Raw genomic sequence first — 27,147 nt, 5'->3', positions numbered from 1 at the left:
GCTCTGGGCTGGGGACAAGGTGGGGACAGGTTACAGATTGGACTCCATGGGCTGGGAGGGCTTTTCCAGCACCAGGGATCCTGGGATTCTGTGGAACTGTTGCACTGTAAACTCGGAGGCAAGAACAGAAATTTTAATTCCTTAATTCCATTCTCTGTGATTTTGCTTTCCCTGTGTGTTCCTTTAACATCTTGATGATCTTCAGGCCCTGCTCACTCTGCTCCTTACCCTGACAGAAAGGATTTGGTTTTTTAAGACATTCCTCAAGCTCAGCTCAGAAATCACAGAACCATGGAATTGTTTGGGTTGGAAATGACCTTTAAGCCCATCCAGTGCCACCCCTGCCATGGGCAGGGACACCTCCCACCGTCCCAGGCTGCTCCAAGCTCTGCCCAGCCTTCTATGAAAATTAATTTCATACTGTCCCTTACTCCAATCCAAAATACTGAAAATATATCATTAAAAACATTGTATCACTAAATTTTTTTGGTTGGTGTCCCCTATCTATAATGTACCAATGGAAAAATCTATTTAAGGCACTGAGTTACTGAGTTTTCTTCCTATTTGACAAATAAAAAAATCCTAAAAAATCTGTGTTCACTGCCTTAGGAAGCTGCAAGCACCTGAGCAGTCAGGGTGGAAATCTCCTGCCATTAACAGACCTCACACAGCACCCCTGCTTACACACTCCTTACAACCAGGAGAAAGAAGCTGAGCCATGAATTGTAATCTTACACTTGGAGTTTCAACAGCTATTTATGTCACAGGAAAAATGTAAACAGCTGAGGGTGTGGAGATCACTCACTGGTACAGTTTTTTTCCTTTGGTCCCAAATCAATATTTAAAAAAATGAAATTAAAAAAAATCTGTTCCATTTTTCAGTCCCCTTTGAGGTCACTACAAAACTTTGCTTCCACATAAATGTTGGGCACTGCAATTTTTGTTTAATACAACTCTCAATGTTTTCAATATCTGGATAAATCCCAAATGGTTTTTCAAGGGCTCTCAGCACTCTAAGAGTCAGTCAATTTTACACATTAACTTTGCATGATTATTTTAATATTATTTGAAAATCCTTTTAACAAAACACTTTTTTCTTTTTTCACACTGTCTACTACAATTCATTGCTGCTGGCAGAATTTACAAGTTTTAGTTGGAATGTGCATTTATTTTGTATTTATTTGGGGTTTTATTCTCCATACCTGTATCCTGTCATAGGTTATCTTCCAAATTCCCAAACAATTCCTCCATATCCATCAGTTCTCACACACATGCCTGCAAAATTCACTATTTTGTAAAAAGGGTTTTTTTTTCACAACATTTTTAAAGATATCAACTTGCCCATCATCATTCAGAATCTCACAACATTCAGTAACAACCTTTTACTAGGAAAAATTACCTAATTAATACCTAATTATTTCTTTAATTTCTTTTCTGATTCCTAAGTACTTTTTATTCAGGATATTCAGTCATTATTTTCTTTCCCTGCCAAATTCTTTATATATATATATATATATATATATATATATATTGTATCTAAACCACTTGTTTTGTTTTATCCACTGTTTTTGTCATCTCTACACATTTCATAACATTATTTTCCTTATTTGCTAATTCTCCTGAGTGGCAAGTGAAGCTCAGTGCAATTTCCAGTCAGTTCAAGCCTTTTTAAAAGTATCTAATGACAGTTCCTCTGAGAGAATTCCCTTCAAAACTGTGTATTTTGGCTGGAAAATCAGTTCATTCTTAAATATCTTTAAAAATCCTTGACCAATATTATATTTTATGGGGTTATTTACTTTTACTGTACCTCTGTCAATTAAAACACTTTAGACTTTTTTCTGGATGTTCCCCCAGTTTTGTTTCATCTCAATCAGCTTTTCTCACCTTGCTGTGTGAATAAATAAGTTTATTTTGCTGCCTTCTGTAGTATTTTCTCATTAGTTCTTTGAAGTCTTATATACTTTAAAGCATAATTTTTAATGAAAAGGAAATTTCTGTGCAGTGGGGAAACATTTTAGAAAATATTGGTGAGATTTAATGTGTGTACAGTCCCTCTATGTGGTACAGAGATTTTAATTTCTTTTTTATTACCTTCCTCCTTTCAGGAACACCACCACTTGTGTGATACAGTGCTGGGATTTGCTGATTTCTTCACCAAAAATAATGGATTTCAATTTACTTCCTGTTGTTCAGGGCATCACTGCATTCTTCTCCTCCCTCCTTGGTGTTAAAGAACAGCCTTTCCACACAGGTGCTCTGAAAAACAATTTGTCAAATGTGCTTATAGAAACCATAGGAATCATCTCAAAATTGTCCAACACATGAACCAGATTTGAAATTACTTTTTTATTAGACTTAATCATCTCTGAGCTCCTTACAAGTGTAGTTTTTGTCATTGACTTTGTACAAACAGTAAAACTTCTCCCATTGAATTCCTTAAGTCAAATCCCTTCCAATCCAAACCATTCTGTGATTTTACATGACTGGCCTCAGAGCAAAGATTTCAAACCTAATAAAAAAAAATCCCAAAACCAGAAAAACAGGTTCTGGGTAGCCAAAAAAAAAAAAAAATATAAGTTTGGGTAACCCCAGGTTCCCTATGGTTATTCCAAATGAGGAATGCTGTCATTCTAAACTAAGTAATCCCTACATTTCAGCTCTGGATTGAGGCAAAGACAGAAATGGGATTATTCTAAACAATTTAAATCTATTTGTTAAATGATGTGCCAGAAATAATCAGGTAGAAAAATGGAAGGGGTTTGGAACTGGATGATCTTTAAAGTCCCTTCCAACCAAACCATTCCACGAGGATTCTGTGATAATGAAGAACATAAACAAATGTATGGATCATTCTAAATTCATACAGTTTTTCCCCTTACTTTCAGGTTAGGTTAATTTGTTATTTGAGTTCTTCTATTCAGTTCTGGCTCAGCAAAACTTGAAAACAACAAATGAAAAACCAGGTCAAGTTTGGATCTGGTTGACTCCACAAGTGGAGCTACATCCAAAATGGATTTGAGCAAAATCTGTACCCTCCTACACAGTTCATTAATGATAAACTCAGGAATAATCAGAATATATTTATTTAATCCTTTTCTTGCAGCTGAACACAGCAATGCATGAACCAACAGCAGTAACAATTATAGAAATGGAGTGCTTAAGAGTTGTCCAACTGCAGTAGCTATGACATTTCTACATGAATTCAGAGCTCCTCAATCCCAGAATCCTGGAATAGTTTGGGTTGGGACAGACCTCAAAGCCCACCCAGTGCCACCCCCTGCCATGGCGGGGCCACCTCCCACTGTCCCAGGTGCTCCCAATGTCCAGCCTGGCCTTGGGCACTGCCAGGGATCCAGGGGCAGCCCCAGCTGCTCTGGCAATTCCATCCCAGCCCCTGCCCATCCTGCCAGGGAACAATTCCTGCCCAAGATCCCAAAATCCAGCCCTGCCCTCTGTCAATTTAAAACCATTCCCCTTGTCCTTATTAAAATTCCCATTCCAGTAACAGGATTTCTTTTGGTTGATCCAAATGATAAATTTACAGGGTATCCACCTCCCACTGAATTATTATGGAAGATTTCAGCAAAATCAGTGAAGCAGTTGAAACATCAGAGCAAAGACCAGAATTTTTGGCACTGAGCCCTCTCATTGTCATGAGCCTGCTGCTTTCATCCACTTGGAAAATCCTCCCCAAATTTGGGCAAATGGTGAGACTGACAATTTTAGGCTTCGTTTAGGAATGGGAATTCCTTCAGAAAATCAAAATTAAAGGGGAAAGGGGCTTTTCAGTGGAATATTGGTGCCCACAGCCTGGAGGTGGGAAGGGAATTCACCTGTCACTATATCCGGGCTGACAGTGATCGCCTGTCCCACGCGGGGATATTTCTCTCCTTGAAGAAGTTTTTTTATTCCTCCTGCTTTCTGAGTTGAGAGGTTTTTTCCTCTGTTTTGTTTGGGGATTTTTGTTTTGCTTTTTTGGGTTTTGGGGTTTTTTTGGTTGGTTGGTTTGTTTCTTTTTTTGCGGGGTTTCTTTGGTGTGTTATTTTTTTGGTTCCTTGATCTTGTAGTTTTTGAATTTTAGGGTGGGGTTTTTTTTGGACTTTTTTTAATAATTTTATTTACTCCACCTGCAGAGTTGCCCCAGCCCTGGATCCCAGCCCAGGGAGCAGCTGGAGCTGCTGGAGAGAGCCCAGAGGAGGCTCCAGGATGAGCAGAGGGATGGAGCAGCTCTGCTGGCAGGAAAGGCTGGCACAGCTGCCATTGTTCAGCCTGGCCAGGAGAAGCTTTGGGCTGAGCTCAGGGTGGCCTTGCAGGGCCTGAAGGAGCCCCAGGAAAGCTGGAGAGAGACAATTGCCAAGGGCTGCAGGAATTGCCAGGAGCCAGGGAATGGCTGCCAGTGGCAGAGGGCAGGGCTGGATCTTGGGATCTTGGGCAGGAATTGTTCCCTGGCAGGGTGGGCAGGGGCTGGGATGGAATTGCCAGAGCAGCTGGGGCTGCCCCTGGATCCCTGGCAGTGCCCAAGGCCAGGCTGGACATTGGGAGCTCCTGGGACAGTGGGAGGGGTCCCTGCCATGGCAGGGGGTGGCACTGGATGGGATTTAAGGTCCCTCCCAACCCAAACCATCCTGGCATTATTTCAGGAGAACCACACTGAGGGTGCTGAGCTCTCACCGTGCAGACCGGATTTGGACACGGATTCCTCGGGAAGCCGGGTGCTCCCTGGGTTTGTTTGTGGGATCTGTGTTGCCAGGCAGAGGGGCAGCAGCTCCTCTGGAGCTTTTTCTGGACATGAGGCTCCAGTTCCTAGAAATGAGTAACTGAAGTACCTGTGAAAAAGCTTCCCAAGAAAAACAGCTGATTGTGAAAGTGATGGCAAAAAAGCCCTCCATGCTCAGGAGCAGCTGTGCTGTCCAAGCTTTTATTATTCTCTTTTGAGTTCTCCTTGGGTGGGCTAAAAAGTAAAACAAAAAAATCCCTCTTTATCTGCTCCACACTAATTAATGGCAGTAATTAGCTACCTGAGTCCTGCCAGTAATAATCCAGTGATCCCAGTTAAATGCTCCTTTCTTTTTATAATCACCACGTTCCCTCTCTTCCCTGAAACATGGGACAACTTTGATATCTCAGTTTTTTTCTCCAGAACAGGAGCATAAGGGGGGGATTTTCCAAGTTTTCCATAAACACTGCAGGAGGAAGGGACATGGATGGGTTCCAGAACTGAAGGGGTGAAGAGGAAGAGGACAGAACCATCTCCCAGATACTGCCATCACTGACAGGGCTGTGTTTATTTTAATGACGTAAATCTGAGGAAAATCTACTTTCACTCAATAATATGTGAAAAACGAGGTGAAAATAATAGCTTAGGAAAGCGATAAAATTCATAACTCGACTCCTGTTTTAGAGATTTCCCCTTCAGGACTTGCAGTTCCCCCGATGGACAACTCCTGTTTCCGCTGGAATCTCGGGAATTCCGTCGGAGGCCACACCTGGAAGAGATCGAAACATTTCCTTCGAAACATTTCCCTCAGCACTCGCACATTTCCACAGCGAGCGTTTCCGTGCTCCATAAAGGCGAAATTCCTCACTGCGTACTTAGCAAGGCATTGCCTTCCTGAATTTATCGGACAATAAATTGTTTTATTTGTTGCGGGAAACTCTGGGGGCCGAGCCCCGGCCCTGTTTGGAAATTTAGAGCGCTGAGTCCCGCCTGGAATTAGAACAGGGACAAGTTCGCTCCGCCTTTACATCGGTGCTTGAGGCTGTACAATGTAGTCAGAGGGATAAATTTCAGCACTGCGAGGCCTTTCCTGGGCTCCCATTGTCAGCGCCCTGCTCCGTGCGCGGCCCCACAGCCACAACAAGCGGCATTCGCGGGTCGCGTAAGGCGGCTGCGGCCCCGCCTACAACTCCCATCAGCCCACGCGGCGCCCCAACCCGCAGCGGGCGCTGCCGGCGCGCAAAGCATGCCGGGCACTGTAGTTACCCGCGGGTGACGGCGTTGCGTCACTCACCCCGCCCGCGCGTTGCTGTGGCAACCGGGGCAGTGGGCGGGGCCGCGCGGGAAGCGGAGTCAGCGGCTGGGAAGTGACGGCGGCGAGGACCCGGATGTGGAGGGGGCGGGGTTCCCGCGCGCCCCACCCTGAGGTCACGTGACGCGACTGTCACGTGACGGAGCAATGGGGACTACGCTGGACGTGAGGGTGAAGCGCGCCGGGAAGGTCTATCGCGATGGGGTGCGTATGTCGCGATAGCGCCTGCCGGGATCGCGGGGAACAGCGGGGTACCGCGCGGGGCGAGCGGTCGGGGAGGCCAGTGCTGTCCTGGGGTGCATCGGGATGAGCATTCCCAGCAGCTCAGGGCTGATGCTGCCCCTGTGCCCAGCCCTGGAGGCACCTCTGGGCTGCTGTGTCCAGCCCTGGCTCCTCAGCACAGCAGGGACAGGAGCTCCTGGAGCTGAGGAAGGGCCTGGAGCATCTCGTGCCCAGGAAAGGCTGAGGGAGCTGGGGCTGCTCAGCCTGGAGAGGAGCCCCAGCTGAGAGGGGCCTCAGACCTGGGTGCCCCTGGGTGTCCCTGGGTGTCCCTGGCTGTCCCTGGCTGTCCCAGGCTGTCCCTGTCCATCCCTGGCTGTTCCTGCCTGTCCCCGTCCATCCCTGGCTGTTCCTGCCTGTCCCCGTCCATCCCTGGCTGTTCCTGCCTGTCCCCGTCCATCCCTGGCTGTCCCCGTCCATCCCTGGCTGTCCCTGTCCATCCCTGGCTGTCCCTGTCCATCCCTGTCCGTCCCTGTCCATCCCTGGCTGTCCCTGTCCATCCCTGTCCATCCCTGTCCGTCCCTGTCCATCCCTGGCTGTCCCTGTCCATCCCTGTCCATCCCTGTCCGTCCCTGTCCGTCCCTGTCCATCCCTGTCCATCCCTGTCCGTCCCTGTCCGTCCCTTTCCATCCCTGTCCATCCCTGGCTGTCCCTGGCTGTCCCTGGGTGCAAGAGGGGCAGAGCAGGCCCAGGTTCTGCTCCAGGCCCAGCAATGGCACCAGAGCCACGGGCAGGGGCTGAGCCCAGCAATTCCCCCTGCACAGAGCAGAGCTGCCCATGGAGAAAAGGAGGCAGAGCCCCGGCGCAGCTGCTCCGGGAGGGAGTGGCGTCTCCTGCTCTGGAGCTATTCCAAACCCACCTGTGTCACCTGCTGCAGGTGACCCTACCTTGGCAGAGGGTTCCACTGGATCATCTCCAGGGGTCCCTTCGGAGCCCAGATATTTTGGGATCCCCGAGATTGCCGGGCACACTCGGGATCTGCCGGGCACGCTCGGGGTCTGTCGGGCACACTCGGGGTCTGTCGGGGACACTCGGGGTCTGTCGGGGACACTCGGGGTCTGTCGGGGACACTCGGGGTCTGTCGGGGACACTCGGGATCTGCCGGGCACGCTCGGGGTCTGCCGGGCACACTCGGGGTCTCTCGGGCACACTCGGGGTCTCTCGGGCACACTCGGGATCTGCCGGGCACACTCGGGGTCTCTCGGGCACACTCGGGGTCTCTCGGGACCACTCGGGGTCTCTCGGGGACACTCGGAGTCTCTCGGGATCACTCGGGGTCTGTCGCGACCCGGCCCGGCCGCGGTTCCTCTGTGGGCTCCGGGGCCGTGTCCTGGCCCGGCCTTCCCTCTGGGAATGGCCTTGGAGCGGGGATTCCTCGGCAGTCGTTCGCCCTCTCCTGTCGGTGCTGTGGCGGTGTCCCCGAGCTTTCCCTGTGTCCCTGCGTGTGTGTCCCTTTCCCGGAGCTTTCCCGATCCCGGCACGGCTTCCCGGTGTCCTCCCGTAGCCGAGGGTTGCTCAGCTCCGGGATTTTGGGCATTTCCTTTGGGATGAAGTGGTGCTTTTTGTCCTTCCCCTTTTCCTGGGTACCGCGGGAAGATCCTGACCCAGCTCTGCAGAAGCTTAGAAGGGAAGGAATATTTTTAATTTTTATCACTGTTTACCCAGAAATCCTGAGTTACTCAGCAGCAATGTGCAGGTCTCTCGTTTTTCTTGCACTTCTATCATAAAAATCATTTCCATCCACCGAAATTTCATTTATTGAATGATTTTAATCCTGGAAAAATGGATTTGAAAGGCAAGGCGTGTAGCATCTGTCCTACAATTGTCAGATTATCTAGAGAATGGCTTTGACAAAGCTGAATTATTCCCTTTAGGAATAGCTCCAAGGTGGTAAATACTCTGGGTCTCACGTTCACATCATTTTGTGCATTATAAAACTATAGAATATTAGGATTTTGTTTATCTATTTCAGTTTCTCAGTGCTGTGTCAATTTTCAATTTGACTGAACTTGATTTGCCTTATATCACTTTTAAATAGATTGATTTTTTTTTTTTTTTTTTTATGGAAAGGAATATTCCCTCTCTTTTAAGCTGAAATTAGGATATTTCTGGTCAGTTTTGTTTTTACCTTCCACTTTAACTCTAGGTGGAAAGGTTAGTAATTTTAGTTCATTAACTAGGCGTGGAATCTGGAAGTCTGGGATGAAAGCACAATGATGGAAGAGCTGTACACCAGGGGTACAAGACAAATTTTAATAGGAATCTTGAAGGGACCTTAAATCCCATCCAGTGCCACCCGTGCCATGGCAGGGCCACCTCCCAGTGTCCCAGGAGCTCCCAATGTCCAGCCTGGCCTTGGGCACTGCCAGGGATCCAGGGGCAGCCCCAGCTGCTCTGGCAATTCCATCCCAGCCCCTGCCCACCCTGCCAGGGAACAATTCCTGCCCAAGATCCCAAGATCCAGCCCTGCCCTCTGCCACTGGCAGCCATTCCCTGGCTCCTGGCAATTCCTGCAGCCCTTGGCAATTGTCTCTCTCCAGCTTTCCTGGGGCTCCTTCAGGCCCTGCAAGGCCACCCTGAGCTCAGCCCAAAGCTTCTCCTGGCCAGGCTGAACAATGGCAGCTGTGCCAGCCTTTCCTGCCAGCAGAGCTGCTCCATCCCTCTGCTCATCCTGGAGCCTCCTCTGGGCTCTCTCCAGCAGCTCCAGCTGCTCCCTGGGCTGGGAATTCCAGAGCTGGACCCAACTCTGCAGGTGGGGTCTCACCTGAGCCGAGGGGCAGGATTTTGAGGTGTTTCTTTTTCATTTCTGCAGAAAAATGGGAAGATAAATTGATATTTAACTTCCTTTTCCTGCTCCCAGGCCGTGCACCCTTCCCACGTGTAGGCAGCGCCTCTGGAATGGGTTGTTGCTGTGTGAGAGGAAACTTCTCCTTTGTTAAAGCAGTTCACATGTTCAGGATTGTCCTTGCTTCTCAGAGTTGAGCTGGACTCATTTTTTAAAGCAATAACCTAATTGCTCGTGCTAATTAAGGCGTTTCAGCAGAGCAGAGCAGAATTTAGGTCAGCTTTTCTTTGCTGTCCCTTTGTGCTCCTGTTCCGGCATTTCCCACTTGCTGCACATCCTCTTCCCAGGCTCTCAGGATGTCAGCCTCGCTTGGATGGGGATGTTTTCCTGCTACCTCAACCCCCCTGACCCATTTTTGCCATCCTGTACCACCAGGAAAGACAAAAATCTGCCAAAATTCCCGGTCTAGATCCCGGTGTGAAGTGGTGGAGCGCAGAGGGAGCGGTCGCGGTTGTCCCGTGCTTGGAGGCAGCTGAACCTTGGGGCCTGTGAGCCTGGGAAAGGAGCAGGACAGGAGGTTTATCCCCTGGGAACTCTCCAGTTCTCAGGCACCTGCTGCCCTTTCCAGCTGGGAATATTTCAGGGTTGAAGCAGATTGTGCAGTGTGGGAGAAGGGAAGGATAAACCATGGGGTGTGTGAAGGGAGTTGTGTGTCGCTGTCCTGCGGTTCATCCGTTTTTCTGTGTTAAAAAATCTGAGTTAACACTTTGGGGATGGAGCATTTCTGTGCAAAGGATATTTTGTGGACAGCACATCCTTCATGGGACGAGTGACAACATCCCTGGCGTCACACAGCTCCTGCCTTTCATTCAGATTGGCTTTGAAACTGTTTCTTTCTGTTCATTTTTCAATTCTCTGCTCCACTCCCCAGGTGAATCTCAGCTTCAACTTGGCCATCCCTTTTCCTTCTCTTCCCTCTCCCGTGGCTGCCCATCCCAATTTTCATGCAGCAATTCCTCCTGGCAGTTAATTCCAGCACATCAAACAGAACTTGGCTGTTACCAGCTGACCCAGTGAGAGGGTTCTTCATCTTCCTGGGCAGGAAAATCTTGAAACTTTGGGAAGAATTTGAAGCTCAGGTTAATACTTCATCCAAGAGCAGGATGATATTTTTAAGGAAATCCAGAAGTGCAAAGCTCTCATCCTAAATTCCTTCATCAGTGTTTGTCTGTCCTGACAAGGTTACACCATTCTTTGGGAACAGGATTTTTTTTCCACACTGTTTAGATAACAGCTATGAAAAAATGGATTTAAACAAATGTTTTCCTCTTTCCTATTAGGAAGTTCTTTCTGGAGTGGTGGTCATAACCAGTAAGGACACGGTGCAGCACCAGGGGATCTCCTTAACCATGGAGGGCTCAGTAAATCTGCAGCTCAGTGCCAAAAACGTGGGTGTGTTTGAGGCCTTCTGCAACACTGCCAAGGTAAGACCTGCACAGGTGAACATTTTTAGCACAAAAACCTCTCTTTTCTCAAATGAAAGCTTTCCTTAAAGGCTCTCAAGTGGTCAGAGCTGTTCATGGTGAGGAAATGATGGAAAGCAGGGAAAGGCTCAGCTTTATCTGGAGATCACAGAATCCCAGGATGGGTCAAGGTGGAAGGGACCACAGTGGGTCACTGGTGCCACCTCCCTGCTCCAGCAGGGCCATCCCAGAGCACAGGACACAGGATTGTGTCCAGAGGACTCTGGAATATCCCCAGGGAGGGATGTATGAGGACATTCTGGGGAAGTAACTCACACTGATGGGAGGATTTTCTTTCAGGCTGAAATGCACTACCATAAATAGTTTAAAAGGTTACTGGATGATGCATTGAAGGGCTGTGATTTAAAGAAAAATAATTAATTGTGTGATGTTCTTTTATTTTTGTTGGAGTGACTGGGTTCAACTGGGCTTTTGTGCCAGATCAGTCACTGCCTGTGGAGGCCATGGAGGTTCCTGGGCATGAGACAAGACTTGCCAGATTCCTCTGGAGAGACTGGGACCTGTGGAGCTCCTGGAAGGGCTCTGTGCTGCTCCCCAGGTTTGGATCCCAGCAGAGCAACTTCTCCCAGGCTCCCCAGGGACAGGGCTGTGCTGGTGGGAGCAGGGCTGGAGGCAGCTCTGTTTGGAAAATGGTTTGGTTAAGTTAGGATGGCCTTGAATCAGGGGATCATGGAAATTTTGGGGTTGGAAGGGACCTCAGAGCTCATCCATTCCCACCCCAGCCATGGCAGGGACACCTCCCACTGTCCCAGCTGCTCCCAATGTCCAGCCTGGCCTTGGGCACTGCCAGGGATCCAGGGGCAGCCCCAGCTGCTCTGGCAATTCCATCCCAGCCCCTGCCCACCCTGCCAGGGAACAATTCCTGCCCAAGATCCCATCAAATCCTACTCTGAAGCCATTCCCTGGCTCCTGGCCCTGCAGCCCTTGGCCCCAGTCCCTCTCCAGCTCTCCTGGAGCCCCTTCAGGCCCTGCAAGGGGCTCTGAGCTCTCCCTGGAGCTTCTCCTCTCCAGGTTAGACAGCTCCAGCTCTCCCAGGCTGGCATCAATGGCCTCCTCTGGACTCACCCAACAGCTCCACTTCTTTCTTGTATTGGGAGCCCAGGAGTTGGGGGCAATAATGGTAAAACTGCAGAGAGAAAAGAAATGTCATCTCCAAGCCACCCCCTCAGTGAAAGCACAGTTAACCCTCATTGCAGTGAGAGACCTCCCCGAAATAATAATAAACTGCAGAGGCCAGAGGGGATGGCTGAGTGCTCAGCTGCACAGCCTTGGTCCTTCCTGCTGCTCTTAAGGGTCACAGTTTAGGAAATGAAGCTCCACTTCCCAAAGCTGGAGCTGTTCCTGGTGAGCTCCCTGAATATCTTTGGTCATTAATAGAAACCATAAAATATAAATTGTTTCCTTGAGCGAAATGTTAACGTTTCTTTTCATTGTAAAAAAATATCCCAGCACTCTGTGTCCTGAAGAGGTCCCTGGGATTCTGGAAATCCAGGAATTCTGGTAGAGTTTAGATGTTGTTGGTTCTTTGTCTCAACCTAAACCTGTTTAATATTGATCCTTGCAGCCTATTCAGATTATCAACAGCACCATTGAAATGGTGAAACCAGGGAAGCTCCCCAGTGGAAAGACAGAAATTCCCTTCGAATTCCCGCTGCAAATGAAGGGCAACAAAGTTCTGTACGAGACATATCACGGGGTCTTCGTCAATATCCAGGTGAGGAGGTCCTGTCTGGAGAGAAAATCAGAAGTTTCAGCTGCACATTGTCTTCTAAAGCAGCTCTTAATCCGTGGAAATTGAGGATGAAGTTTGGTGGTGTTTTCTTTTCACACTGACTGAGCCTTCCACCTTTTATCCAGTAAATCTTTAAGGGATGATTGCACAAACAAGATGTTTTACCTGAAATACCTCAGCAGAACGACTGTAACCTGAATTTGATCCACCCTGATGTTGTAGGTGACTGTTTCCATTCCCTTCCTGAAAAAAACAGCACCACAGTGTGGCTGTATTCCAAATAAATGTGTAAGGAAAACTCCAAGTGTTGAGAGCAACACAAATCAGGAATTGTTTGCTTTGCTGGGGTGAGGAGGAGTAACATTCCCTGCCCAGATCTGTATGGAATACCTGCTTGGACACAGTCTGTGGAAATACAGTTTGGAAATTTGATCTTTTTTGGTTAAAAATTGCCTTATCATAGGTGGGTTGGTTTGTTTGGGTGATTTTTGATGGTTTTTTTTGGGGGGGGAAAGTCTTTCTTCAGCCATCTCTTGAAGGTAAATTCTGTGTTAGGCAAAGTTTATGTCACTGGAATGAAAAAAAAAAACAACTTAAAAAAACAAATCAGCCTCCAGCAGCCTATCAGAAGTAACTAAAAGAAAAAAAAAATCCCTTGTTTTTTGTCTGTGTTTGGATGTTTTTTAAAACCTTTCCATTTATTTGTTCAGTTTTGGCTTCTTCCCTCATGTAACAGCTGTTGTTTGTGGTAGGGATGTCAGAAATGGTGCAGCACCAGTTGAGTTGCTTGCCATACCCCAAATAACTTGCTGTGATCAATCAGTTTGAGGTGCACTTTAATGAGGAATATTTGTTTTATTTTGTCATTCCTTCTCTCATCTGTGTAGCTTTCCTTGGATAAAACACCATTAAGATTTAATAATTTAAATTTCAGCCAAACTTTGAGAGTCCTGCTCTCCTGAAGAGGGAATTGTAACTCTGAGGTGCTGGTTAAGAGACTCTTCCTGAACCTCTGGGCAGTTTAATTGAGCCTCTCTTTCTTGATTTAGGGATTAATTGTGGGTTCAGGTCTCTATTCTGATACAGAAATCTTTAATCAGGCACTGCTGGGGGGTTGTGGCTGTGAACCAGAAGTGAGGAACCCAAATCCCTGGTCTGAGGGAGGAATTAAAAATCAAACAAAACAAAAAAATCCCTATCCCACCAAATTCCCTGTCCTGTAAGGACACTGAGAGGCTTTGCTGGAGATGCTGAAATGTAGAATTTCTGGGATAACCAAATTCTCACTATTTTTCATCCACTGCTTTATGGCTCCCATTTTAGGGGGAGCAGATTGGAAGGAAATTCATCTCACTGCTGATTTTAGTGCTGCTTTGAGCTCAGCTGTGTGGCTGAAATTCCCCATGAAATACCCCAACAACTGTGCATTCAATCCAAGAAAATCAAAATCAGAGGGGCTCTGAATACATCACACTGATAATCCCTTAACCAAAACAGGGTGAAGGGAGGTGAAAAGCTGGGAAAGAGGGAAGAAATCTGAATTAAAGCTCTTGTTTTTGCCCTGTGTCACCCCATTCCCCCAGTACACCCTGCGCTGTGACATGAGGCGCTCGCTGCTGGCAAAGGACCTGACCAAGACTTGTGAATTCATTGTCCACTCCCTGGTGAGTGTCATTTCTGTTCATATTGTAATTAATCAATTTTTTTTGATTGATTTCCCCCCCACCACTTCACTTTAAGGGAAAAAAACCAAAAACCCAAATCCATGGAAATTGAGGTAGTGACATGAGAGATTACAGAAGTGTAGAATCAGAATATCCTGAGTTGGAAGAGACCTCAAAAATCATCAAACTCAACTCCTGGCCCTGCACAGGACACCCCAAAATCTCACCCTGTGCCTGAGATCTTTATCCAAAATGCAGGAGTAAAGGAAATCTGCCCCAAAACAAAACCACCCCAAAGAGCTGTTGCTTCTGATTAGAAAAACCCATCCCTCTCTTAATTTCAAAGACAAAGAGGAGTTGGATTTTCAGCTGTTTTTACAGTGCCCTGAGTTTATTCTCTTATTCATCCTTTGAGTTCTGGGACAATGGGGTGGTCACATAAATGCGATGTCATTTTTCCAAACTTTTGTTTTGAATTATCCCAGGAGTTCTCAGCCAAAGCTTCCAGGCCCCCACAGTCCTGGAAATGGGAGTTGGGTGATGGAAATACCTGATTTCTGTTCTTCAGATGAGCAATTCTGATTTAGAGCCCTTACAAGTATCACAGCTGGGTCTGCAGCAAGTGGAAATCATGGAATCTCCAGGGTGGGAGAGACCTCCAGGATAATCCAGTCCCATCCTCATCCCAAACCATGTCCCACATCCAGACTCCTGAACACTTCCAGAGACTCCACCACCTCTCTGAGCAGCTCATTCCAGTGCCTGGCCACTCCTGCAAGGGAAACAAGGGAAATCCTGTTTCTAATTTCTAATTCTAGAATTTCTAATTCTTATTTCTAGTCCTAATAATTATGGGAGGAGGTTGGACTCCCAGAAAATGTTTTGCTGGTTGTTCCAGAAGTTCCTGTGTGGGATTTGGGGCTGGTTGAGCTTGAGCTCTGCCTGTCCAGAGCAGCTGAGGACGGGACAGAGCTGATGAAATGTCCTTTATTTAATCTAAAACTTGCTGGAACATTCTGCTTCTATCATTCCTTTGAACTGTTAACAGGACAGTAAATATCAAAATCCTTTATGTCACTCAGGACTTGTGGTGGAAATGTTATTTTAGTTCTAAAGTACCTCTTTAAAAGATTTAGTTTGGTGTTCCAAACAAGTTTCCTGTTGGTAAGATTTCAATATTTTCTGCAATATCTGATGCTACATTTTATTGGTCCGTTATTACACTGAGAAGTGAGCCACACTTGTCAGAGGAGTGACAAATCACATCTCCTGCAGTTTTCCTGAGTTTATTTCTTGTTCCCACTACAGCACTTCTGAGCTCACCAGTCAGTAAATCATGGATCTCTCAGTCAGGGTGAATTAATGAGGTTTTACTGAACATATAATTCTCACTGTCAGTGCTCAATGTACCATTTCCCTTCAGCTTTATTCTGTGCCAGAATTTGTCATTTTGGGAAAATGCAGCCAATCTTTTGCTAATCTCTTCCATCTTGCAGCTGGGCAGCAGCAGCTATTTGGAATTCTTGAGCAGTGAGGGCAGATCCTCACTCAGAGTTCCAGATCAGCCCCTTGCTGGTGCAGAACAGGAATTTATAAAGCAGATTTGAAGCAGTGGACACAAGTTCATTTAGAATGTCCCCTCCTCAAATTTAATAATGAAACATTGCAAGGGACATGTAAAATGAATTTATTTGTACGTAAAGAAATAGGAAACTGAACTTTTTTCCCTCTCTGCTTCAGATGGGGAGGGTATTCCTGCTCTTCCAGGCAGCTGTTGTGGTTTTTAATTTTCTGTGTTTTGAGGATCAGATTTCAGTTTAACCCTTCCATTCCCTGCAGTCACAGAAAGGGAAGCTGCTGCCGAGCCCTGTGGACTTCACCATTACTCCTGAAACTCTGCAAAATGTTAAAGAGGTAAAAGGATTCTCTTCTTGTTTTATTTCAAATGTAAAGTCTGTGTGTTTCTGAGTGAGACCAGAGAAATGATTTAGTTCTGCTTTGTAGATTATCAGGCAGATTATCTTGATTTTATTTTTTCATTTTCTTTCTCACTTTTCTAAGCAATCAAGTGACTCTGTATCATCTCTTGCACTGTGGTGACAAGTTGAAGGTGGAACTCTGCTCAGGAGTGGTTAAATATTTTTATCCTTTCCTGAGTGAAAGATGGGAGTGGAGCAGAGGAAAACTTTCTGTACCATGGACAGCCAAGAGCCCTTAAAAATGTGCATTTTGAGCCTTGGTTGTGTCTGTCTTTACAGCCCCCTGTGGCTTTGGGAAGCCTCGAGGAGGGCAAGTTTAGATTGGGATATTGGGAAGGAATTGTTCTTGTGAGGATGGGGAGGGGATGGAATTCCCAGAGCAGCTGTGGCTGCCCCTGGATCCCTGAAGTGCCCAAGGCTGGGCACTGGGGTTTGGAGCAGCCTGGGGCAGTGGAAGGGGTCCCCACTCCTTCCCAACACAGTTCCAGCTCCTGGATCAATTCTAACAGCCAAGTTCTGTCAGTTCTTCCCAGGAAAAATCCATCCATGGGAGCAGGAAGGCCTCATGTCAAGGGAGATTGTAGGAGAAACCCTGCTACAGAGTGAAAGAAATAAATCTGAGCTACATGAGGAATTTCTGAACTCTTGAGTTCTCAGCTTAGGAGCTTTTGGGGAATTTCCTTCTTGTTTTAATAACTTCCATAAGGTTTTTTTTTTCTTAGTCTGCACTTTACTACAACTGAAACAACCAACAAAAGAAAAAGAGGAAAATAAGAGAGGCAACAGAAAGCTGGACATCTTGGAGAGGGGAGAAAAGAGAGAGTTTTAATTCAAAAATTAGAAGCTTTTTAAATTGCATTGTTGGTTAATCTGCAAATTGTTGTAGTCACGAGTAAGTTTTAAAAAGAAGTCTCTATTGAATGAAGTGCCTTCAAAAATAGATCAGAAAGTTTATGAATATTGTATGGTGGTATGTATTTGGATGTTGTATTTCTAATGATATCTGCTGGTTTTGTTTTTACAAATAACATGAAAAATTATGATGGTCATGCATCCCAAGAAATTTAAGAGTTTTGCTTTGTTTCAGTATTCTCAATACATGAATGTTTTGAAAAATGTTATCTTCTCTATACATCTACTGATAATGTAACATTGGATGATATGGAGTGATCATCAGGTATTATTACTGTAGGTACAGTCAATTCTGCAAAATGCATTTCTTTAAAATGGAATTGGAAGATCATATGATTAACCCTACAGAAAAAAGGAGTGAATGACAGGTTTCTTTCATTTTTTTAACCTTTTCTTTTGTTTGATCAAGTGTATTGTGTAAAGTGGCATCTTTTTCTCCTCCCTCCAACCTTTTTCAGAGAGCCTCCCTTCCCAAATTCCTGATCAGGGGGCACCTGAACTCCACCAACTGTGTGATCACGCAGCCGCTGACGGGGGAGCTGCTGGTGGAGAGCGCCGAGGCGGCCGTCAAGAGCATCGAGCTGCAGCTCGTGCGTGTGGAGACCTGTGGTGAGCCCTGGGCAGGGAACAGCCTGCAGGAATTCCCTCCATCCCTTCCCAGGGAAGCAGGGAACAGCCTGCAGGAATTCCCTCCATCCCTTCCCAGGGAAGCAGGGAACAGCCTGCAGGAATTCCCTCCATCCCTTCCCAGGGAAGCAGGAACAGCGTTAAAGAAAGGCCAGAGCACCGAGGCAGGGTTTCCACTTCGCAGGAAGGGCCCCGATGTTAATTTAAATGATCTCTGCCATCCTTTACTCTGGGAGAACTTGCCAGGGCTTTTTTCCCCCTGATCCTGGGGTGCCTCTGTTGGAAATTTTGGCTGCTGCTTTCTCTCATCTCCCCCCCATTTCCCTCCTCTCTCTGCTTGCCCAGGGTGCGCTGAGGGCTACGCCAGGGACGCCACGGAGATCCAGAACATCCAGATCGCCGACGGCGACGTCTGCAGGGGCCTCCCCATCCCCATCCACATGGTGTTCCCCAGGCTCTTCACCTGCCCCACCCTGGAAACAACCAACTTCAAAGTGGGTGAGTGGGGAGGCTTTTCCTGGGAGTCATTCCCTTTAGATGTGAGGGGATAAATCCACTGGTGCTGCAGGAAAAGCCCAGGACATCGCTCTGCTTCCCTGAGCCTGAATCCTGCTGCATTCCAGCCTGAGAAAACACAGCCCAAACACCTCCAACACTTCCAAACAGCTGTGCAGCCACTAAGCTACTCCCAATAAAATTCCATGATGAGGGGACAGGAGGAGCAGTGGTCACCTGGTTAAACACTTGAGGAATAGTCCAAGAACAAAATTCCTTCTTTTCCTCACCAGTGAGAATCCCTCTTTCCACTTCTCCTTTTTGTTTCCCACCCTCCTGCCAAAAGCCCTGGAAGCTGCAAGGTTGGACAGGGTTTGACTTCTCTTATCCACACCACGTGCTCCTCTCTGGTGATTGTTGTCAAAATCCAGTGTTTTTATTAACAAAATCAGGATTTTCCTCACTTGTTCAAATAAGTTCTGCAAGAATCCACTTGGCTGCTTTGTATTTCTTCCTTTCATCCTGCTGGAATCTGTTGGCACAGAATCTCTGTGCAGTGATTTTCCCCAAAATAATTCTTTTCCTTATTTTTTTTTTTGCCATTTTAAGCTCTTCACTAGCAATTTGCAGTGAGAATTTGAATTTATTTTGATTTCTGCTTCCCTTCATTTATTAACTTTGCCTGGCTTTTTGTTCTCTCTGTTTAGGATTGATTATTGATCTGATACTGATCTTGGCTTTGAAGGACAAAGAGTAGATTTTCCCTTTGGAATTTTTGTTCTCCAGTTTGCAGGCCTGTGAATATTCCAGTATTTAATTTCCTGAGGCTCTTGCATGCTGGAAAGAGGGAATGGAGCTGTCCTGGAATTCTCCCATTCCATGCTTTAAACACCATCTCGGTCTCTTTCCCAAAACATTTTGTTCTTTGATGTCTGAATCCTCTTTTCCAGAGGATTGTTTGCCATAATTTATCAGTGATAAAACAATCCAGAGGAATCCCAAAGATTAGAACAAAACAGGATTTTCTAGGAATGGTCCAAGGGTTGGGATGCCTGGGTGAGGTTCTGCCTGGAATATTTCAGGAGCTCCTACCTCATCCTGCTGCCAGGATTCAGCTTTCCTGTGGAACTGAAGTAGGATTTTTCCCAGGATTTGGCTTTCCTGTGGAATTGGAGTAGGATTTCTCCCAGGATTTGGCTTTCCTGTGGAACTGAAGTAGGATTGCTTCTAGGATTCAGCTTCCCATGGAATTCTGTCTCTCTTTTTTCCCTTTTCCCAGAGTTTGAAGTGAACATCGTGGTCCTTCTGCAGGACGACCATCTCATCACTGAGAACTTTCCCCTGAAGCTCTGCAGGATGTGAACACCCACAGGAGGAACAGGGAAGGATTTAACTGGGAATTCCTGAGGGGAAGTGGAACTTTATCCATGCCTGACTTCAGCAGGAGCCACCTCACTTCCTTCTCCCTGTGGGCACTTTTTGTGCTTTCACTTTCCTGTTAACCTGGCCAAGACTTTGCCTCTCTGGATTTCCCAATCCTGCTGCCTTCAACATTTTCTCCAATTTTTCTCAGGCAAATCCTGAAGGAATCATTCTGTAGCTTTCTTACAGCTCGTGGGAGGATGTAGCAAGTTCCTCTCTTGATGTAATTTTGTAATACTTGTTCCAAAGTCCTTTGAAGACCCCTGAAAACTCATAAATCCCATTAGAGCCATACTGGGAGGGGATGGGAATTGTGACAGAATGAGAAAAAGGGTTCTAAAGGTCTCAAAAATGCTGCTACAACTCTGGAAGGTGTTGCTGTGGGATCAGTCCCAAGGTGGATGGGAAATGAGTGATTTCAAATCACACCAAGGGAATTTTGGTCAAACTAAGAACAGAAGTTGGTGTTGGAGGAATAAATGAATGTGTTTGTACAACTTAAATGAAAAATAATTCACTAAGAAATAACCTTCCCAACACAAACAAGTTGTGGATTTTGATGTTTTAATGAACAGCCACAACTTGTGGATTTTCCATCAATTTTCCATGTGGGATAGAGGCAGGCTCAGTCTGTATTATGGAAATTGGAAGTGTAAGGATGAGCACCTAAAAAAGCAGAATTAAGAAAACTGAGAAAAAGAATTTCCTTTGGTTTATCCAGCTGCACTGCCAAGCAGGAGAATGTAATTCCAGTTTGGGCCCTGGCCTTTTAGGAAGAAAAAGCTGAAATTTTCATTTCAATGTCTGGGAAGGGGGAGGAAAATGCTATTTACTGAAACTTAAAACTTTTTCCTGATACTGGGGGATTTGGGGAAGAGCTGCAGCCTCCCCAAAATCCTGGAAGCTGAAAAGGATTCCAGTGCTGGAATTTTTAGGCCTTAATTCTACAGCACGTAGTATTTACTCACCCCTAACTCACACTGAGCAGAAATACTCCACAAAAACATGTTTGGCTGTAGCAGTAATTTTATTTTTTATTCACCTGGTAATTAATAACACTGAATATTGAGAGAGGAGTTTAAAACTTGAGCTGGAGGAGATGTAGCAGTGTGGGGAACAAGTGATCCTTGGAATTAGCCAAGAGCTCCTAATCCATGGGGTGCTCCCTGGATTCAGACAATGGAGTTACACTTCGTGGTTCCCAGGCTCTGGTTCTCACCTTTTGGCTTTTTGGGACAAATTTGTCAGTGTTGAAGGTGCTCTGGCCACTTCAGACTCAGAAAGCAGTAGGAGAACAATTCCCTGAGCTGTTGGAATTCTGCCTCTCCTGCTAGTGGTGACCATTCCTGCACAAAACACAGAGGAAATGTCATTTAAAAATCCTTCCCATTTAAACAGACCAGCTCCTCAACAAGGGGCAAAATTCAAATTTTAACCCTTCTTTGAGATTAAAGAATAATAAGATCCATATGAATAATTTAAAATTCTTCCTTCCTTCAAAATGTGACTAAAAGTCATCATTTAAACAACTGGAATTCTCAGCTGTGGATTTATACAAAGAGAGGAGCTGCAAAGACCACACACACAGGCTTGAATCCTGAATTGTTTATGCCAGAGGAAGGGAAGGTCTTGGTTTCCAATCCTCTTGGTCCATCCTTTGGGTCAGTTTGATATTGGGATAAATCTGAGGGAAAAGCTCCCTCTTCACAGGAATTATGCACCAGCCTTTCAGATGAAATAATTGGATACTTTCAGTGTCCCTTAGCCAAAAATCCACCAGTTTTGTGTGCTGCCAGCCCTGAGCTCCACACCTTTAGGCAGGAACCAGGAGAAATCCAGGATATTGGAAATCCTGAGGCTTTTCCCAATAAACCCAGGGTTCTGTCCTGTCCACCAGCACTGGGGTTGTGCTGCAGCCCCTTTACATTTGGAATGAAAAGGTGTAGGAGTAAAAGCAGGATCAGCTGTACTTGTTCCATGCAGGAAGCTCAGGGAAATCCTCGGGAAGCAGAGCGTGGACACGGCAGATGGGGCAGGTGCTGGAATGCTGCTTGAGCCACCTTTGGATGCACTGTGGGGACAGGGAGAGGGTGAGAGGCAAAATTTGGGAAGAGGAATCCAGTTGGAGGCTGGAAATTACTGGCACTAAAGGGGAAGCTCTTCAGTAAGTTGTACACCACTGAAATTTGGGGGTGGAGAAGTGTTCTCCTGCTGTAATCAAATTTATTCTATGAGAATAAATCAGCATTAAAACGGAAAAGGTCAAGGGGAAAAGTCACAGACAGAAATGTGGAGTTATTCCAAAATAATCCTGGCTTTTTTGCTTCATGAATTTCCACAATCAGGAGGCAAATGCAGAGTTTAGAGGGATAACCCATTCCCTGAGTGTGCTGCCAGCAATCCCAACCAAATTCATGCTCTGAAGAATCATCTGAAATCCACTCTGATGAATCAACTTTAAAAATACCTAAAGCTTTCTGACAGGCTGGCTGTGGGTCAGGCTTGGGGAAAAGGAAGTTGTGCCCTGTTGTTTAAGCACTGAAGGGTAAGGGGAGGGCAGAGGGGTTGTTTTTAGGAGGTGGAGATGAGGAGGAAGAGCAGAGCTCACCTTTCTGTGGAAGTGATGGCCACACTCGAGCTCACAGCAGTCTCTGCTCAGCTCGTCGTGACAGATGGCGCAGGGATCCTCACCTGAGGCCTGGCCAGGAAAGGAATGCTCAGTTACTTAAAAACCAGCAGCAATTAACCAGCACATTCTACTCAATTAATGAGGTCACTAACTTTAACCAAGTCTATTGAAGCTTTTGTACACAAAATAAACGAGGCAATTCTTTTTTTTTTTTCCCCCAGGATAATTTTGTGTCTTGTACAAAGCACATGGCAACAACTCCACTGAAAGAGCAGAGAACTTACAGCATCGTCCTTCTTCTTCCATTTGGCTTTAGGTGCAGCTCCAGCATTTCTCCAGGGCTGCAGGTTGGGCTGAGAGGGGTTTTTACTGGAGGAGTTTTTAGGGGTGGGCGCTGCCCGGGGGCCGATTCCTTCCGCAGGCACATCCTGGCTCCGCGCTGCCGGGCCCAGGGAGTGCAGGGCTCTGCCTGCTGGTGCCTGGACAGGGATCAGAAAGGAATTGTGTTCCTTGGGGCTGTGCTGCTCCATTTTCCACGGGCAGGAGCAGCAGCTGCAGCCCCTGTACCTTGAGCTGCTGGTCCAGGATGAACGACGTGACCGAGTTGATGATTTCATCCGGGCTCAGGCTGGCCATGGTGTTCCCATTCCTCCTCTGCACCTCCCTGATGAAGGCAATGAGGTCTGAGCTGGAGGGACAGGAAAGGCAGGATCAGGAATGGCCCCTGGACAGCACTGCAGGCTCTGTTTGATCCCAGCAGGAGCAAAAGACACCAACTTTTCCCACAAACTGGAGCCTGCTCCCAGTTTCCCTCAGTAACCAGGATGAAACCCCTGAACAGTCACCAGAATCATGGAATGGCTTCCATGGCTGGGAGAGACCTGAATGCTCATCCCACCCCAGCCCTGCCATGGCAGGGACACCTCCCACTGTCCCAGGAGCTCCCAATGTCCAGCCTGGCCTTGGGCACTGCCAGGGATCCAGGGGCAGCCCCAGCTGCTCTGGCAATTCCATCCCAGCCCCTGCCCACCCTGCCAGGGAACAATTCCTGCCCAAGATCCCAAGATCCAGACCTGCCCTCTGGCAGTTTAAACCCATTCCCCCTTGTCAGCAGAACAAAATCATTTTTGCACTTGACCCCTGGCTGTTCAGACCTTGTTTCACAGCACTCCTTCAATCCTGTACCTGCTGTAGTTTGGGAATATACTCTGGAGCTGGGAAAGAATATTTTCAATTCCTTCTGGAAGCTTTTTGTTGTTTGGAATTCCAGAAGGCCTCGATTGCAGAGCTGAGGGATCTTGGTTGGGCTGGACATGCTGGGTCCCAGAAACCCCTGGTGGGCAGGATGGGGAGGGTTTGTTGGAATGTGGAGCCTCTGGAGCTTTGGGATGTGTTTTCCCAGCTGCAGAAGAAGCCTCAGAGGTGGCAGGTGCTGGCTTAGCTCCGGGCTGGGCTGGGAGTGGAGGCTGGGCTGGAGCTTTTCCATCAGAACTGGAAAATGCAGGAAGGGCACTGGGATGTGCAGATGCCGAGGAGTAGGTGATGATGGCAGGGTCACACGTGAGAGGTCTGCCTGGTATTGTCTAGGAAACAAACACATTTCACAGGAAAAGTCATTAAAACAAATTCAGCTGAGCTCTGGAGTGTCTGCAGGGTGAATTGGGACAGGTCAGGATCTCAAAGGTGACACCAGTTTATCTTAAAAACTCCCTTACATCAGGGAAGTTGTTTGACCTCAGGATTATTTCTCTTCTAAAAGGTCACTCTGGTGTTACTGCAGAAAAAAGAAATTCCAAATGCAGAACAAGAGGCACAAAAGTTGCTCTTTCCCAGTAAATTGGTGGTGATTAAGTTGTCTCCTCCATATTCTGTGTCAATAAATAGAAAGGACAGAGCTAAAAATAAAGTGGGGAATTATGCAGGAGGACAGGAGTGGAACTTGCAGAAGCCCAGAGAAAGGGTAGCAACAATCTCAAATATTAGATCAGAGCCCTGAATCTAAATTACACCCAGAACAAAAATAAAAAACATAAACCAAAATTTTCCACAAAGGAAAAAAAAATAACGATCAAAATTTAAAAATTTTAAAAAAATTTCAACAATCAGAGGGGTCAGAAGAAACTGCTTTGATTTGAGCAAAGCATTGGTGGAGCTGTTGGGCCATGAGAAAATGTCTGTGAACAGGATTTCTGGGGCTGTTCTCATTCCAGATAAATTCCCATAAATCCCTGGCTCCTTCTTTGCAGTGCCCATCCCTGGAGGTGCCCAAGGAAGGGCTGGACGTGGCACTCAGGGCTCTGCCCTGGGGACAAGGTGGGCATCGGGCACAGCTGGGACTCCATGGGCTGGGAGGGCTTTTCCAGCACCAGGATCCTGGGATTCTGCATACTGGGGATTATCCCAATGGATTTTGGGGCTGTTCAACCTGGAGAAGGCTCCAAAGAGCTCCTTTCAGTGCCTGAAGAAGCTGCAGGAGAGCTGGAGACAGACCTGGGACAGGGAACGGAGTGACAGGACACAGGGAATGGCCCTGAGCTGGAGGAGGGCAGGACTGGATGGATTTTGAGCAGGAATTTTCCTTGGAATAGAATTCCCAGAGCAGCTGGGGCTGCCCCTGGATCCCTGGAAGTTCCCAAGGCCAGGCTGGACATTGGGGCTGGGAGCACCTGGGACACTGGGAGGTGTCAGGGTTGGAACTGGATGATCTTTAAGGTCCCTTCCAATCCAAACCCATCCTGGAATTCCAGGATTTCAGAGCTACAGGAACCCTACAATGGACAAAACCACCAGTGAGTCATTTTCAGCTCCATCTCCATCCCCTTTTCCTCTGGAGCAGCCCCTGGCTGCAGGGAGAGCTGGCACTTGCTGTGTCTGAGGCTGCACATTCCCGTTCTCCCTGGGCACCTCCCACCAGCCTGGGGAAATTCCAAGGCCTGGAAGTGCTGTGGAAGGTGGGATACTCACATCAAATCCCTGAGGACAAGGAAAATCCACAACTTCCACTTTACTCAGGCAGTCCCGGGCACCCTTTTTCACCAGCTCAATTTTTTCTTCATACTCAGCCTGCAGAAGGAAAAGCAACCATTTATCAACCTTAAAAATCACATTTTACACCTGGACTTCTCAGAGTTTCCTGCTGGGGTTTTTTGGTTTTTTTTTTAAGAAGTTCCATGGATTTCTAAAGGTCACCAACAAAAAAAAAATAAAAAATAAACTCTTTAAAGTGGGACCCAATTTTGAAGCAAGTGTATAAAGGGCAGATTTTTGTCTTTAAAAAAGTGAATGTATCCATTATAAATTATCAGCCTGGACTCCAAACTCTTTCTTTTGTAATTAAAAAAATTCTCCTCAGCATTTGGAGGACAAGCTACTGGTGTTTTAAAACACAAATGCAGCTTTTATTATTTAATCATTTCACTTCCAAAGTTGAACTGAGAAGCTTGTGGAGAGAAATGAAGTTTTACCTCGACTTTTTCCAGTTGTTTCTTGACATTTGAAAGAAATATTTCCCAGGAATCGATCTGGGACTTCAACACAGGAGCTGCTGAAGCTGAGCTGCTGGAATATTGAGGATTTACAGTTAAAACTCCAACATTCCCATTATTTTGAAGACCAGTGGTGTTGTCCCAACAGTTCCTCCCTCAACAATTAATCCCAGTTCAAGTTCAAAGGGATTTCAGGTAAAAATCAGTTACACTGCAGCCCTTTTCCAGGGATGCTGGGGCAGGAAGAACTGGAATTATTATTATTAAACAGATAATCTGCTGTTCCCAGCTCAAAGAGACACAAGGATAAGGATGAGTCTCAATTTCCAGCCCAATTTTGTTCAGGGCAGTATTATTTACCCCCAACTCTGTGCACCTTCATTTTAATATTTTATAGAAACATTATATATTCAATATAACTATAGAACATAAAAACTGTATTTTAGATAATTATAGAATATTGAAACAGTATGATATAGTAGATAATTAACAAGCAGGAGTAGTGGAATTCCTGGTGGGAATTCCCAGTACCTGCTCAGTGCCTTCAGCATCCTCAGATTTCCCTCTGCCTTGGCAATGCTGCCTTTGAGTTTCCAGATTTCAGTTTCTTTCCAGGTCTGGAGCACTGAGACCTGTGACAAAAAAAAAGACAAAAACCAAAACCAAACCAAAAAAAAAACAAAAACAAAAAAAACCCCAAATCAAGCAAAAAAAAAAAAAAACAACAAAAACCCACAAAAAAACCCAAATAACAAACCAACCAACCAACCACCCCCCATGTTAAAAAAAAACAAGAAATAAAAGATAAAGCCTTAAACCAGATTTAAATAAAAATTTAAAGAGTTTGAGGATACAAAGTGCACACACACAATTCCTACAGTGAGGAATTTCCATCTTTGGAACTTCCAACATTTAATCAACATCTCTGGTACCATTTCTCCACCTCCAATCAGCACAACCCCAGCTCTAACAAAATGTTTTTAAGGATTCTTCTTTTTTGCTTGTACCTCTGCTTTAACAGCTCTTTTCTCACACTCCTGGCTGTCATTTTGACTCTTTTCTATCAGCTCTTCCAATTTGCCTTTCTCATGAGCAAATTTATTACTGTGGAAGAAAAAGAAATGAAATATCTGAGTAACATTCACAGCAGAGCAGTTTGTAAAGTTTGTGCCATTTTAGAGGATTTTTAGAGCGACTCAGTGTCATGTAATAAAGAGAAATGTATGAGAGTATGATTTTCTTTATTCTAAATATTAATATTTACTCATGGCAAGTAAAAGCAAACTTAGAGTAAGAAATATGGGTTAAAGTGCTTATTTTCCTCTAAGCCTTTACCCAGAGTGATGCAGAAAAATGTAATTATTGGTGAAAGGGACCTGAGTTTTACCTGGTCTCCAGAAATGTATTTAAACATGCAGTATATTGCTTTTCCTTGTCATCAATGGTCTTCAAATACCTACAGGAATGAAACAATTCATTAAGCTTGTTGTGGAAAAAGTTTATTGGCAAATATGGACCATGTTCCTCTTAAACCACCAGGACAATCTGTGGATTTTAGATCC

The 27,147-nt window shown here is 46.0% G+C and overlaps 2 protein-coding genes and 1 long non-coding RNA gene across 7 annotated transcripts in view; 1 reads left to right on the top strand and 2 right to left on the bottom strand.

Annotated features, from left to right (window-relative positions):
* Window positions 1-1,159: 1,159 nt before the first annotated feature.
* LOC131590111 (uncharacterized) lies at window positions 1,160-5,928 on the bottom strand. Its single transcript, XR_009279969.1, has 3 exons — window positions 4,675-5,928; window positions 2,095-2,259; window positions 1,160-1,275 (listed from the first exon to the last, which is right to left on the bottom strand). It is a non-coding gene; the product is annotated as an uncharacterized LOC131590111 (long non-coding RNA).
* Window positions 5,929-6,084: 156 nt separating this feature from the next.
* VPS26C (VPS26 endosomal protein sorting factor C) lies at window positions 6,085-20,170 on the top strand. Of its 3 annotated transcripts, none has more exons than XM_058859893.1 (8): window positions 6,085-6,236; window positions 10,437-10,580; window positions 12,205-12,354; window positions 13,956-14,036; window positions 15,876-15,950; window positions 17,386-17,536; window positions 17,900-18,052; window positions 19,329-20,170. In XM_058859893.1, exons 1-8 carry the CDS (start codon window positions 6,180-6,182, stop codon window positions 19,409-19,411), a joined length of 894 nt encoding a protein of 297 aa, XP_058715876.1. In that variant the 5' UTR covers window positions 6,085-6,179; the 3' UTR covers window positions 19,412-20,170. The 3 variants fall into 3 exon arrangements, with proteins under 3 accessions (XP_058715876.1, XP_058715894.1, XP_058715885.1); XM_058859902.1 differs by lacking the exon at window positions 6,085-6,236 and adding an exon at window positions 6,289-6,311; XM_058859911.1 differs by lacking the exon at window positions 12,205-12,354.
* A 541-nt stretch (window positions 20,171-20,711) lies between these two features.
* Window positions 20,712-27,147, bottom strand: part of TTC3 (tetratricopeptide repeat domain 3) — a 47,020-nt gene continuing 40,584 nt past the window's right edge. For 2 of the 3 annotated variants that reach the window (XM_058859756.1, XM_058859766.1), the window contains 9 exons: window positions 26,973-27,041; window positions 26,593-26,689; window positions 26,117-26,217; window positions 25,565-25,658; window positions 25,065-25,163; window positions 23,286-23,683; window positions 22,668-22,788; window positions 22,385-22,579; window positions 21,549-22,169 (listed from right to left, as the gene is read on the bottom strand). In XM_058859756.1, coding sequence (XP_058715739.1) covers window positions 21,939-22,169; window positions 22,385-22,579; window positions 22,668-22,788; window positions 23,286-23,683; window positions 25,065-25,163; window positions 25,565-25,658; window positions 26,117-26,217; window positions 26,593-26,689; window positions 26,973-27,041 — 1,405 coding nt within the window. In that variant the 3' untranslated portion in view covers window positions 21,549-21,938. The other variant, XM_058859769.1, reaches the window with a different exon arrangement.

The sequence above is a fragment of the Poecile atricapillus genome, chromosome 1, assembly GCF_030490865.1.
Source record: "Poecile atricapillus isolate bPoeAtr1 chromosome 1, bPoeAtr1.hap1, whole genome shotgun sequence".
Taxonomy (NCBI): Eukaryota; Metazoa; Chordata; class Aves; order Passeriformes; family Paridae; genus Poecile; species Poecile atricapillus.
The sequence above is the reverse complement of the archived record's forward strand: the minus strand, read 5'-3'. Positions and strand labels throughout refer to the sequence as shown.